General features: G+C 35.2%; 1 protein-coding gene across 2 annotated transcripts; it reads left to right on the top strand.

Moving 5' to 3' along the window:
- Window positions 1-7,599: 7,599 nt before the first annotated feature.
- LOC116803619 (thyrostimulin alpha-2 subunit-like) lies at window positions 7,600-14,222 on the top strand. Of its 2 annotated transcripts, XM_032727667.1 has the most exons (4): window positions 7,600-7,770; window positions 13,662-13,913; window positions 13,989-14,032; window positions 14,091-14,222. In XM_032727667.1, the coding sequence occupies exons 2-4, from the start codon at window positions 13,694-13,696 to the stop codon at window positions 14,181-14,183; spliced, it is 357 nt and encodes a 118-aa protein (XP_032583558.1). In that variant the 5' UTR covers window positions 7,600-7,770; window positions 13,662-13,693; the 3' UTR covers window positions 14,184-14,222. The 2 variants fall into 2 exon arrangements, with proteins under 2 accessions (XP_032583558.1, XP_032583557.1); XM_032727666.1 differs by lacking the exon at window positions 7,600-7,770 and having other exon boundaries at window positions 13,676-14,032.
- Window positions 14,223-14,431: the final 209 nt, after the last annotated feature.

The raw sequence follows: 14,431 nt of genomic DNA, 5'->3' as shown, positions 1-14,431 counted from the left end.
ACTATGATGCAGCCAGCGATTTGCTCAGTGGTGCCCAAACCCTTCAACGCACGAATGTGAGCGTTAAACTTGTCCGACAATTCCCGAAGCGATGCCACTGACCCATTCCGTACTACCTTTAAGCCCAGAATCTCGGTGATGTGCGCCTGAAAAACGAGACGCCGGTTATCAAACCTTTTTTGAAGCAACTCTAAAGCCGCTTCGTAATTGCTGTTTGAAATCTCCAATGATCGGATAGTTTCCAGCGCTGAATCCCTCTAACATGACCGCAGATGTTGAAATTTCTCAATGTTGGAGAGGTCCGGATGACTGTCGATTATGCTCGTGAACACGGAGTAAAAATCCACCCAGTTTGCGTAGCCTCCGCCAATCGTTGGCAGCTGCACAGGCGGCAACGGCATCGGCCTCGGCCGCGGCTGCGTTTGAGGACCACTACACTGGAGGGGCACAACACCTTCCGCAAGCGTTGAGTGCGGCGCGAAATGCACATTGCGTTTGGCTATGAATTCATTGAAGGTACTTTGCAGCTCATCAATCTGCTCCAGCCTCACCGTAAGAGTGGGTTCGTCGTATCCGTATTTCATCATATTGCATTATGTGTTAGAATATTCCAGAAGAATAGTAATTTCATCATTTTGGGGAAATCATTGGTATTTCATCATATTGCATTATTGCATACTGCGTTGCTATTGGTTGGCTGTATTTTTGTAGCTTTGGCATCTCCCGTTTCAGCGCGGCGGCAGCGTGTGGTCGCTGTCGCCGAGTGTGTTCGAAGGTAGCACGGAGAAGAAGTGAGTGACACAAATTAATTGTGTGTAGACCTTCGGTGCCTTCGAAACTCGCTGCGTGAAATGGAAAATAATAATTGTGCTCCGACATCAGAAGTGGGATCTGGCTCGCTACCTAACACCATAGATGGGCCATGGCGCGTTTTAATGAAAATTAAAAACTTGATCGAACTTGTTAAAGCAATAAAATCAACGGCATCCAAAACAACAAACAAAAATACTGTGGTGTTACCTAAATTCAACGCGGACCTTGTTGGCGCAGACACAACGGCGTGGTGCTCTACGGCAAATATAATTTTGGCTGAATCAACTATAAAAGGCAGCGCGTTAGTTATGGCTTTAAGTGCAGCGATGGAATGAAGCGCGTCGCAGTGGTTTGCTCAAATATGCTATCCGGAAATAACTTGGGCCGAGTTTAAGGAACTTTTCGTGCAACGTTTTGCTAGTGTGGAAACTCCAGCGGCTATGTTTTTAGCAATGCTAGCATTTTGTCCAACTGACGGCGAATGTCTCTCCAATTATGCTAGTCGCATGATGACGTCGCTTATTACGAAGGGGCGTGAGATGGATGTGGAGGAAATAGCTGTTTCTGTGACGCTTGCTAAGTTGGCTGAAGTAGATAGCAGGCTGCAACGATTAACATTTACTTCAAATATACGCACAAGAAGTGAATTACAAACTGAGCTTAAAGCATTTACGTTTAATAAACGAAAGAAAACTCCGCAAGAACAAATGCCTCCAGCTGACATAAAGCGCCAGCGACTTTCAACAATGAGATGCCATTTCTGTGGAAAACTCGGTCACAAGATGATCGAATGTAGAGCTAAACAGCAGCATCAATTTTCATCTAATGCCAAGGACAGCAACGACAGGAACCCTTTGGGTCACCGTCAAAAATCGGATGTGACTTGTTTTAATTGTGGCGAGAGCGGTCATATTTCAACACACTGCAGCAAGCCCAAAAAGGACAAAGGCACACATCAAGTGAAAAGGTTGAAACTATGCGAGGTTGTTGAACCGAAGGGAGAAATGGTTCATCAAGGCGAGACATTTTCAACAACAACAACAACTCAGAGCCCACTCGTTCGTCAGAAATGCCTAATTCGCTGGAATAGAGCAAGGTCCCGAAAAGAAGAGGCACAAAATGCAAACACCGATTAGATGCCATAGTTGTGGTAAACTCGGACACAAGGCAATGGAGTGCCGAAAGAGAAGATCAGTAGAAAAGAACGAGAGAAACGAGGCGGGACCAGGACCGATAGCAGCGGCAGATCTAAAGTTACGTGTTTCAAATGTGGCAACGTTGGACATATTGCATCGGCGTGCAGGAACAGCAACAGCGAATATAACCATAGAGAGGAGAGTCGACACGTGTGCGGTAATTCAGCAAAACGGGACAGCAATATAGTTTGGTGAGCGGTTTCCATTTTTCTTTGATTCTCGTTCCGAATGCTCGTTAATAAAAGAGACAATTAGCGAGAAGAGACGCCATAATCTTGTAGTTTTGAGAGGCATAGGCGACAATGTTGTCAAGAGTAATTTGCAAATTCTGTTCACTGTAAAAATTTCTGAATTCAATCTTGAATTGTTATTTCACGTAGTTGATAAGAAATGCCTTAAATACGATATGGTGATTGGGCAAGATATTTTTTAGCTTGGTTTTGGAGTAATGTTAAAAAGTAACAGGTTCGATATTTACAAAACACAAACGGTATTATCGATAAATGACGATAGCATGTTAAATAAGGTCGACTCAATTGCTCAATTGGCCAAATATTCAAATGGGCTTTGTATTGACTATCGTTAATTGAACGCAAATACAGTGTCAGATAAGTATCCCTTGTCGTTAATATCAGACCAGATTTATCGGTTACGTGGCAGGAAATATTTTTCCAGTTTGGATATGGCCAGTGGTTTTTATCAGGTGCCAATTCACCCCGATTCTGTTGAGAGAACAGCTTTTGTGACCCCTGAAGGTCAATATGACCTTTTGGCAATGCTGTTCGGATTAAAGAATGCGTCATCTGTTTTTCAGCGTGGCATAGTCCGAGCCCTGGGAAATTTAGTTAATACCTATGCGGTGGTCTATATTGATGATGTGTTGATTGTCTCAGATTCTGAAGAGGAAGCGTTCGAAATGATTGAAGCTGTTGAAAGAGACAGTAGCGAAATGATTGAAGCTGTTGAAAGAGACAGTATCGAAATGATTAAAGCAGTTGAAAGAGACAGTAGCGAAATGATTGAAGCTGTTGAAAGAGACAGCAGCGAAATGAATGAAGCTGTTGAAAGAGACAGTAGCGAAATTATTGAAGCTGTTGAAAGAGACAGTAGCGAAATGATTGAAGCTGTTGAAAGGGACAGTAGCGAAATGATTGAAGCTGTTGAAAGAGACAGTATCGAAATGATTGAAGCTGTTAAAAGAGACAGTAGCGAAATGATTGAAGCTGTTGAAAGAGACAGTATGGATGCCTGAAGGGCTAATAATGGAATTTGTAATTATAATGTAAGCACAAGTGCAAGGAAAATGTCTTGATCATGGCGTGTTGCGCATTAGATAGGAATATGAAGAGAATGAATTATGTTAAAGAAAAGAAGTTTGTATTGGAAATTTAAATTTGATTTGTCAATTTGCTAATATTTTGTTTTTTTTTAAATGATGTAAAAATAGTCACTGTCGCCGAGTGTGTTTGAAGGTTAGCACGGAGAAGAAGTGAGTGACACAAATTAATTGTGTGTAGACCTTCGGTGCCTTCGAAACTCGCTGCGTGAAATGGAAAATAATAATTGTGCTCCGACATATATATGTAATGCTAGCTCGCTTAAGCACAGCCAGTATCACCGAAATCACCACTCACTTGTCCATCCGATTGCGATTTAATGTATTTATATTTATTTATAAACGAGATAAGTGCATTAATTAATGCATGCAAATTAACACGATCACGTCGGGGTCACCAATGTTTAGCTATTGAGCTTTTTCAATAGCTTTTGCGAATAATAAAAAGCCGAAGAAAGTTTGTTTATATTACGACACTGTTTATTTTGCGAATTGTTTAAGGCAGCTAGGGCCGACAAAGAACTATATCGAATGCACAAGTTTAGTCTTTTCCGAAACACGAAGAATTGGCAACTGGCGGGACAGACAGCCGAAATGCAGCGCCCAAGCTTAACGTAGGTAGATACAAAAAGAACAAGGAATGAGCGCCGTACAGATAAATGCGTGCGAGAACAGCGGTTTGCACTATGGGATTCGCAACTGCTACCACTGACTAATTCGGCTTACAATATTAAAGAATATGAGATTAGTCTACTGCACAGTTTTTGCGGCTGCATGACCCAACAATATCTATGTGCTAAGTTCTCTTGTGGCAAGTGGGATTATTGCCTATGCTTATACAACCTTGGTTATCCTCGAAAATAACTTTTGGACCATTTAATTCTAAGTTCATTTCATTCGTTAATGATTTTAGCCATAATGCTTCCCTTACTCCTCGAATAAGGCCATATATTATGCTTCGGTAGATGAAGCAGCAACAGATTTTTGTTTCATAGTACTCCAGCAAATTGAACAATTTTCAAACATTTTAAATATATACCCTGTATTACTTCTTCTGTCAGTCTCATTTCCGGCCCCATCAGAATCAACATACCCCATAAGAATTTTATTTACTTTCAAATTCCTTTTAAATGATAACTTTAAATTGACAGTTCCCTTTAGATATCTTAAAATTCTTTTAAGACATTGCCATAATTCTCTATTATTGTAGTTAGTATATCGACTTAAGATACTTATCGATGTTCTTAAATCCGGTCGTGTACGTACATTAAACAACCAATCAAATTCCTACATGGTGCTTCATATGACTCTTCTACTTGTAAAGCCTCATAATTTATTTTGCTTGGAAGAGGAGTCCCAACTGGATTACAATCTTCCATATTGAATTTTTTTTTTAAACATTTTTAAATATGCATTGACTGAGACAAATTTGATCATTTTTTCTTTCAATTTTTATTCCAATAAAATATCGTATTCCATTTAGATCGGTCATTTAAAACTTATTCAAAAGATATTTTTTAAATTTATACATCCTCTCGGAATCACTAGTAGAAATTATTATATCTTCAACATATAAGAATACATATATATTTTTATGTATATCTCCTTCATCTAGAGTATTTATACATCTGTCTACTTCTAGACTCCGAAATCCAAAATTTTGTAGTGCAGTTTCAAACATCTCAAACCAGCATCTTGCAGCTGGTTTTAGAGCATAAATGGCTTTATTAAGTTTACATACTTTATTTTCGTCATGATGGATTAAACCTTTTGGAATCTTCATATAAATTTCATCTTTTAGTGCTCCATTTAAAAAAGCTGTTTTGACATCCATCTGATGGATCAATAAATTATATTGATTCGAAAAAGCTAAAAGATATCTAAAACTAGAAATTCGTGCAACTGGTGCAAAAGTCTCATCATAATCCATCATATATTCTTGGGGGATTGGCTACCAATCTTGCCTTATATTTAAGTAAATTACCATTTTTGTCTTGTTTTATACTAAAAACCCACTTGCAATCTACTATGTTTTTATCCTTGGGCATTTGCACTAAGCACCATGTATTATTTACAAAATGAGAGTTTAGTTCGTCTTTAATGGCATCTTCCCACAAGGTTCTGTCATCACGAGTTTTAATCTCATAATATGTATTGGGTATATCATTTAAACACATTTGGGTATTCATCAGACACTTTTCTAAAAATGTATATGATAACTTTGGTTTATCTTTAATTCTCTCACTGCGTTTAATTTGTTCTTGATTTTTATTTTCTTTTGTTTTATCACTAGTTTCAGCTACTGGATCGGTATTCTCGAGACAAGTGGAATTTTCATTTGGATTTTCATCAGATTTAGAATCCGTAGATTCACAATTTTCCTGCAATGGAAAATTCAACTCTTCATTCTCTTCAATTAGAGAATCACTGTAGTGGTCAAAAACATCATGTTTTTCCACAGAGTCATTTTCATTTGAAGTTACCGATTTCATGTTTATTTCATCCACCACTATTAAATACATCACACAATAATGTGTATATTGATCAATAAATACTACATAGTAGTTTTTATTATCAATAGTTGAGGGCGTAATCGGACTGCATGCATGCGAATAAATTACAAGTAGTGGGCGTTCAATATTTTCTTTATTTTTGTGTTTTTCAAATTTTAGTCTTGAATGCTTTCCGTTAATACACGCCTCACATAATTTACTACTATTTACTTGTACGTTTTTTATAAGTTCACTATCTTCAAACAAGCCATCTCGTTTAATTTCTAAGAATTTTCCAACACTTATATGGCCCAACCTCTCTTGCCACAAGCGATACTCTGCATCATTTGATATTGCAGATGTATATACTTTACTATTTAAAATAAATTTAACAGTCGGTACATTATACTCACATACTCCTTCAAATACCAAGTTACCGTCCTTGATTACTTTAATGCCATCCTTATTAAACTCGACGGACATTCCAGCATCTATCATCTTCTTTACGGATAGCAAATTGTGCGGGATTTCCTTACAATACAACACGTTTTGTAATGTAATGTTGCTTCCAGAATTGTTAAGTTTAACTTGTCCTTTTGCAGTAGCATAATCAAATTCTCCACGCTTTGCAATCTCAATAGCCAATTTTCATACTCAGAAAATAAATTAATATTATTCACTAGGTGATCTGATTCCCCCGAATCTAATATATAATTTACTTCGTCTGTAATTTACTAATTTCACCATAAATGCAAATGCGCATTTTTGCTGCGTTTCCACCTTCTGAGTCTGTCTTTCTCTAACTTCTGCATTCATCAGAAATGCAAATTTCATAGCTTTGTTTTTGTATGTATTTTCCCTAGATTCTCGATTGCCTATAGCTTGCAGCACTTTAGCACTTGTGTCTTTGTTAATTCCTTTTAACTTTATTACATGATCAAGTAGCCGTGTCTTAACAAAGTCTTATGTAAAATTGCTCTCAGAAAGAGTTTCTATAGCTGTTATTACTCCTTCATAGTTAGTCGAAAGTGTATTAAGTAAGTGAGCAATTTTGTCCATTTCGTCCAACTTGGCTCCAGCCGCAAGTAACTCAGTTATCAAATCATCAAATAAATGAAAATGGTTTACTAGCAGAGTATCACCTTTTAGTTTTAAAGAGAATAAACAGTTGAGATGCCAAGCTTTTACGCTCATAAATAGTATACAATATTTCAAAAATCTGCTTTGCCGAATTTCCACTGTTGGCAAAACTTAAAAGAAATCACCAAAAAATCACCAAAATATTCTATTATGATCCCCTTTACATTTCTTTCTACCCGTCTTACTTTTTCGCTTACTTCTGTTTGTTCTTTCTTAATTACATTTAACAAATCGTTTTCCTCTAACAGTGCCCTTACTCGGAATTTCCAAATTGAATATTTTTCGCCGTTAAACGGCTTTATATTCCTCTTTCCTTTATCCATGTCTTTTTTTCTTTGACTTTTGACCACGCGTCGTTGCGATGATAAAACTGACTGTTCTTATTTTTCTTCTTTGTTTCTCCGTTTGCCTTGCGCTTCTTAAAATCGCTTTTCGTTGCTGTACTGCTTTTACACTTATGTATATACAACCAAACGTTTTTGTGTATCGTTATACATACATATGTAAGTTAACACAATCACCAAACAGACGAAATATAGTCGTAAGCCTCAAGTTTTTTTCCTATTTATAGATCGATCTTTACCTATAAGAAACAGTACCTTGTTATTAGTAGATTAAGCTTTAGAGATAAGAACTCTTGCTATACTTAAGTCAGTCGATTTTGGGAGATTAGAAGCGTCGGTCATCGCCACGTACTTACAATTCGCCTCATTAAGTGCAGACCGCACAAGCCCTAATATAATTAATAAACATACACTAATAAATATATTGAAAATTTATTCAACAATAATTTGTATGTCTTTCGCAAAGCACATATCGGCTTTGTTCAAAAAATACATATATTTAAATAAGAAAATTTACTTTTATTTATTTTAAGTATGTATATTATAAGCCAGCCCATAACCAAATAGTGAAACCCTTTTGTTGTTCTAACTATTCAATAATAATTTTATTTAAGCAACCGATACAACTGCACTCACTCTCCACATACACACAACTTTGTATAAGTGTGACTTTTGTATTTTCAACAACAAATGTAGGTGACGCATTATATCGAATTAAAATAAATAATATTACAATCAGCGATATAGAACAATCAAGCTCATATCAAAATACACAGCATTCTGAATGTACGTTTCAGTTTCAGCAACAACTCTTATTAACAACGGGGACGTATACAATCTTATTATATCCAATTAACTTTAAAAAATAATTTTAGTAACAAATTTCTTTTTACCAAAATATTTCTGCAGGACGTAGAGAATAATGAAGATAAGGCTATCATAATAGAAGAAACACATAGTCGAGCTCATAGAGGACTAGACGAAAATTACAAACAAATCCATAGATTATATTATTGGTCAAATTTATTTATCAAATTAAAGGAATACATAAAAAATTCTTAAATTTGCAACGAAAATAAATATAACAGACATACAATTAAAATTCCTATTGGGGAAGCTCCTGTTCAAACTAAAGAAGGAGAAAATATACACCTCGATATTTATAACGCGAAAAATTTTATTTTCTTAACCTGCATTGACGCGTATTCAAAATACCTAGTAGTAAAAGAAATTCAAAATAAACTAAACATCGAGAATAAAGTAATGGAATTACTTCAACAATTTCCCTACGCCAAAGTAATTATGACTAATAATGAACCAAGCTTCAACTCTGCTCAATTTATTTCCTTTGCACAATAATGCGGTTTAACTCTACCTTTCGCAGACCCCAGTACCTGTTGAAAGGACACATTCAACATTAACAGAATTAGCTCGTTGCATTAAGGAAGAATTTAATCTTATTGACAATTCAGAAATAATTATTAGAGCCGCAAAAGAATTCAATAAGAGCATTCATTCTACAACAAGTCAAAAACCTTTTGATATTCTCTATAATAAAATTAAGCACAAAAACATTTCAACATTGCTTGGTTTTATAAAAAGGTGGTCTAAGGAATTTGAAGACCCTTACTTGACTAAAACCTTATTTATTTCGTTAGTCCGTCCGATTCTCGAGTACGGATCACCTGTTTGAAGTCCACAATACGCAGTCCACTCGGACCGCATTGAATCGGTCCAAAAAAACTTCTTACTTTTTGCCTTGCGGCGCCTAAATTGGGATGCAAACCGTATATTACCTCCTTATTCCAGTAGACTACTTTTAATTAATTCACCGTCCCTAGTTCTACGGTTAACTATGCTTGGAACAGTCTTTATTTGTAAGCTTATTCGGGGGGATGTTGAGAGTCCCGACTTGATTAGTCGGCTTAACTTCCCGGTTCCAAGTAGAGTCACTAGAAACTATATACCCCTTATCTTAAATCATTGTAGATCTAATTATGAGTTGCATGACCCTTACAGAGTTTTATGTTCTGACTATAATAGACTTTATCCTATTATCTGTAATCTTGACTCTCTGCCGCTATTAAAGCAATCGATTTTATCTTTTCTATTACATAATTAGATCCTACTAAGACTAATATTTAACATAGTTATTCCACATTATATTCATTTCCTCGTTCCTATTCTATTTTTTATATCGCGTCTATATCTTCTCGCGAATCGAGCCGTACGATACACGGCAGCGCCCCTCGGTCGGTTGGGCGGGAGGTGTGGCCGTGGGACCCGTGCGAAATATTAAAAAAAAAAAAAAAAAAAATTTTTAAGAACACTCAAGAAAAAATGTTACAAACAAGGATGTTAGAAGAGAAGATTATCATGTGGGTCTGGTAGTTTATAAAAAGAAACATGGAGAAAGAAAAAAACTAAAAACAAGATATAAGAAACAAGTTGTTAAGGAAAACTTACCTAACAAAATAATAATCAATAGTAGAAACAGAATTATTCACAAAGACAAATATTATATTTCTTTTAAAATTACAGAAAATGAATTTCTTATTACTTTTAACACCAATCGTAATGATAACCACTTCAGAAATAATTGATTACTCCAATCACGAATTTTCCTGTTCAAAGACAAAAAGCATGTTCTTACTTATGAATCATATGCCGACTTATTCCACGTAACTAATTTAAGTTTTTATAAAGAAATAATCAATCTAGAATCGGGAAATGAGAAATTACTTACGAACTACAATTAATCGAATTAATTTTGTCACAGCTGATATGATTAATTTCATAATATAATATTCATAATAATTAATATTCTTAGGAATTACGAAACACTATTAAAATAAGTGAATTAGGAACATGAGTGAAGAGTTTTTACTGTTACCCAATTGCCTTGGCGAAGCCTTGCCGTTTGAGTCGTCTCAGAGCTCGAGCGGGGATAAGACGTCTTGCAAGAAGACTGCTATTGCTAAGTAATCTGTCACTGTATCGACATGTATGTCTCCCAATTTGTGTCTTAACTGTGTGTATATTGAGGTCTTTATGGAGTGTGGAGTTACGTACATACCAGGAATACCATCTGGATCCCGTATAACCACATCGGTACGATACAGTGCGCATAAACAGCTCTTTTGCACCTCAGCGAAAGAGTGATCCTTCTATTCATGAGCCATCTCATCTGTTGTGATCTGTGACCACATTTCTTTACTGTGTTTTTGAGATGCGGCCCAAAAGGTGATCCGTTTAAATCACCAATTATCACGTCTGTAATTATTGCAGATCTAATGGATATCTCCGTATTCAAAAATGTACTACATAAAGAACTCTTAATTATTTATATCAAGTACCCTGTAATAACAAATAGATGCGAAATTTATTATGCCAGATCCATTTCACATAAAGATGGTAAAATTACTAATAAGCAATCAGGTCGCCAAATGCGAAAATACTTTCTATGAAATATCTAATTTTAAGAACGATCTTTTTAATAACAATGGTATTTTAGGTAAAAATAAAACTTGTTTTACCCGCTTACTAAATGGAGAGAAATCAATTTCCACTAAAATACGAGAAAAAAAGAATATAGATATCATTCAAGAAGGTGCCATTCTTATAAATGGAAATAATATTGTTAGATATTTACCGTACGTATTTACCGTTATTTGCTTCTAAACCGACCGAGCAAATAAACACAAGAACGTAGTGGTGTAGTTGACGGTTTAATAAAACTGAGTAATAGGAATTTCACAATGACTTCTTAAGCTATAATTGAGCGTTGCCAGATCAAAACATATAAAGCTTATTTAAATTATAACGTAATTTCAACAAATATTGTAAACAATTCTCATTTAGACGGGTCATATTTAATAACATTCAACGGCACAACTACAGTAAATAATATTTCATACACCAATTTAGAAAACTTGAGTACATAACTATTAACCACTTTAAGAATCTGGAAATATCAGATTACATAAAATCCAACAACTCAGAACTTACTCTTGACAACATAAATATTTTAAGCCCATTTATTGAAATTTACAATTGGAAAATATCAATTTCATTTATATTATTTATTTTAATCATGTTGTATTTGATTACTACATTAACAATAAAATTCAGAAATATTATATTTGTAAACAAACTAAAACGGACAGAACTAGAAAAACCAAATACTGAGAAAGAATTTGTAACAGAATTAAGAGAGCGTTTAACCGAAATTTATATTGAAGCGGTACGCGTCATTTTAGAAGGGAGAGCGTTATCCAACCCATATATGTAGCAATCTTCCCCAAGTGATAAACAAATTTCAAATACCAATCTCAGCAGCATTGCCTTTACCCGTGTCATAGACGCTAACACTTAGCTCGCCTTTGCCAACACGCCAACACTTAACCACCCGATAAATAACCAAAAGGGAGTGTAAAAACAACCTCCACTTGGAGATCAAGCCATGAATAACTTATTGCGCTTCAATCAAACTGCATCAGTCAGCAAATTTCAATTTCACAATACAGAGAAATAATTTCTGCATAAAGATTTTATCGAAAGTTTCCAAAGAAAACCCTCTGGCAGAGGTTGATTGGATTAGGACTTAGAATTTTAAGATAAGTCTGATTCGGGAGAAATGAAAGAACGGCTTACAAATGAAACACTAGAGAAGAATAAGTGTCTTGTAATAAAGTTATATGTTCAAAAAGTTAGAATCAAAAGCCGAGGTTTATTGGATCAGGATTAAGAATTAGAAGATTAGCCTGAATCGGGATGAGATCGTGTAAGTGAAAAAGTCTACTACCGAATAAATATTAAATAATACAAAATAAAAATTATATTTTTAAGTAATTAAATAGTAACAATTTTAATTTGTAGGTTACAATTAAGGGTACGCGAATAGGTATATTTTTATAAATGACTCCTCCACGAAAAGCTTCGACAATGTTATTTTTTATTAAATAAATAAAAACTTATTTAATTTTGAAATTTGTATTTCCTTTAAAGTAGTTTCCATCTTGATTGTAGTTTTGTACTAGCTCATTCTTGTAGTCTCTCAACATCTGAGTTCCCTTTTTGTTTTGAATGGGGTCGTAAGTACTAATCTGTATATTGTAAAATTATTTAATTTTATTGTTGTTTATAATAAGGTTTGGCTTACCTAAGTACTGAATTCTCTCTTTTATAGCGTTTAACGATGTACTTCTACAATTAAGATTGTTAACTATTGGTGGAGGACACATATATAAAAATACCCCTATTCGTATATCCTTAATTGTAACCTACATGTACAAGCTTACGCTATTATAAGAATTAAGATAAGAGACAGAACATGTGAAATAAAGTTCGGATTTGGCAGTTGAGTACAGACCTCATAAGTGACCACACAAGCACTTGAAGTCTGGTTGATTGTTTAGACCTGTATCATACTCAATGGAAATCGGATTAAAGCAATTGGCTAAGAACGCCTTATGACCCAAATCGATATCCAAATTTCATAAATAAAGTTATCGCATATAAAGGGTCAAACATTAATTTAACTATATTTATCAATTACCGATAAAAATGCATAAAAATAATGTTGAACGCTAAATTTACGTCATCAAATTATTTGCAATATAAAATATTTTATATAAACGTTCAACTGATAACTCTCACCCTTTGCTATTAATAAGATGTCGAGTTTCCCGACTACCAGATACCCGTTACTCAGCTAGTGTGAATGCGAACACGAAATTGTATCATTTTTCTGGGATATAGATATTGGGGAATAATATGAAAATTATTCAAAAATTGTTCAAAGTGTTGTCGTGACTGGCTTGGCGGCCTTATTGCGTTAGAATTGGCGTGAAAAAAAGTTTTTTGCAAATCGATAGAAATTTACAAGACTAATAAAATTATGGAAAAAATGTCGAAAAATGATTAAAAAGTGTGGAGTTGGTAGTTTTGTGCGGTTTGTGGGCGTTAGAGTGGGCGTGGCAACACTTTTGCCGTCTTTATCTCTAATCTGTATGCTCAATCTCAACCTTCAAGCTTTTATAGTTCCTGAGATCTCGACGTTTATACGGACAGACGAAGGGCTAGATCGACTCGGCTATATATTCGGAAACTGTTCCTTCTGCCTGTTACATACTTTTCAACGAATCTAGTATACCCTCTAACTCTACGAGTAACATGTATAAAAATGGTTTGGTTTATAACCTAAGAAATATTTTTTACATTTAATCGTTTGCCCCAATAATATTATAGCGCTTTTCTAATTTTGTATGAATAATAAATTAAGTTGTTTTTCCCTCTCACCCTAATAGCCAACCCTATATTTAATTTGACTTCGTTTTAGTACGCAGGCGTCACGATACCGTGACACTTTAAATGCCAAAGCCTTGGCCAATCTCAACAGTTGTCGAGATGAGGTCGTCTCAACTGCTGGTGCTTGTTTGCTGCATTCCCTGGCTTTTGCTGTGTGATAGTAACTCAATGGGAAAGGACGCTTGGCTGCGTCCTGGGTGCCACATAGTTGGAAATACTCGAAAAATTACTATACCTGATTGTGTCGAATTCAACATAACAACTAATGCGTGTCGCGGATTCTGTGAGTCCTTCTCGGTACCTTCAATTCCAATGATGGGTTCATCGCTTTCTGTTTTATTCAAACCCCCCAAACCAGTGGTGAGCGTTGGCCAATGCTGCAACATGATGAAATCGGAGGAGGTGGGTTCTGCCTTGAGATCCCTATTGAGTTTATATAGAATTTCTAAAATCGTTTCAGATACAACGACGTGTGCTATGTATTGAAGGAATACAAAATGTGACTTTTAATAGTGCATTGTCGTGTAGTTGTTATCACTGCAAAAAGGATTAGACTAGAGCAGAATAATAAACCTGAACCATTTCTTAATAATCTTTTTATTTACGTTTTTAATTATAACATAATAACAAATATAAATAAGCAAGATAATGACTTATTTAAGGGAACTCTGTAATTCGCTTCAGTCTCTAAAATCTGTTGAGCGATACACAACACAAATCTTTGATTTGCTTCGGACTATTTAATGTAGCCTTAAAACCAGCAATTCTGCGATAGTGTCATATTGGTCTGATCTTTGGTTT

This window comes from Drosophila sechellia, chromosome 2L (assembly GCF_004382195.2).
Source record: "Drosophila sechellia strain sech25 chromosome 2L, ASM438219v1, whole genome shotgun sequence".
Lineage (NCBI taxonomy): Eukaryota > Metazoa > Arthropoda > Insecta > Diptera > Drosophilidae > Drosophila > Drosophila sechellia.
Note: the sequence above shows the minus strand (reverse complement) of the source record. Positions and strands in the feature narration are given on the sequence as shown.

Coding starts and splice junctions, on each gene's coding strand:
- LOC116803619 (XM_032727666.1), top strand. CDS start 13,694: ATGCCAAAGCCTTGGCCAATCTCAACAGTTGTCGAGATGAGGTCGTCT. Junction 14,033..14,090: donor ACATGATGAAATCGGAGGAG/GTGGGTTCTGCC, acceptor AAATCGTTTCAG/ATACAACGACGTGTGCTATG.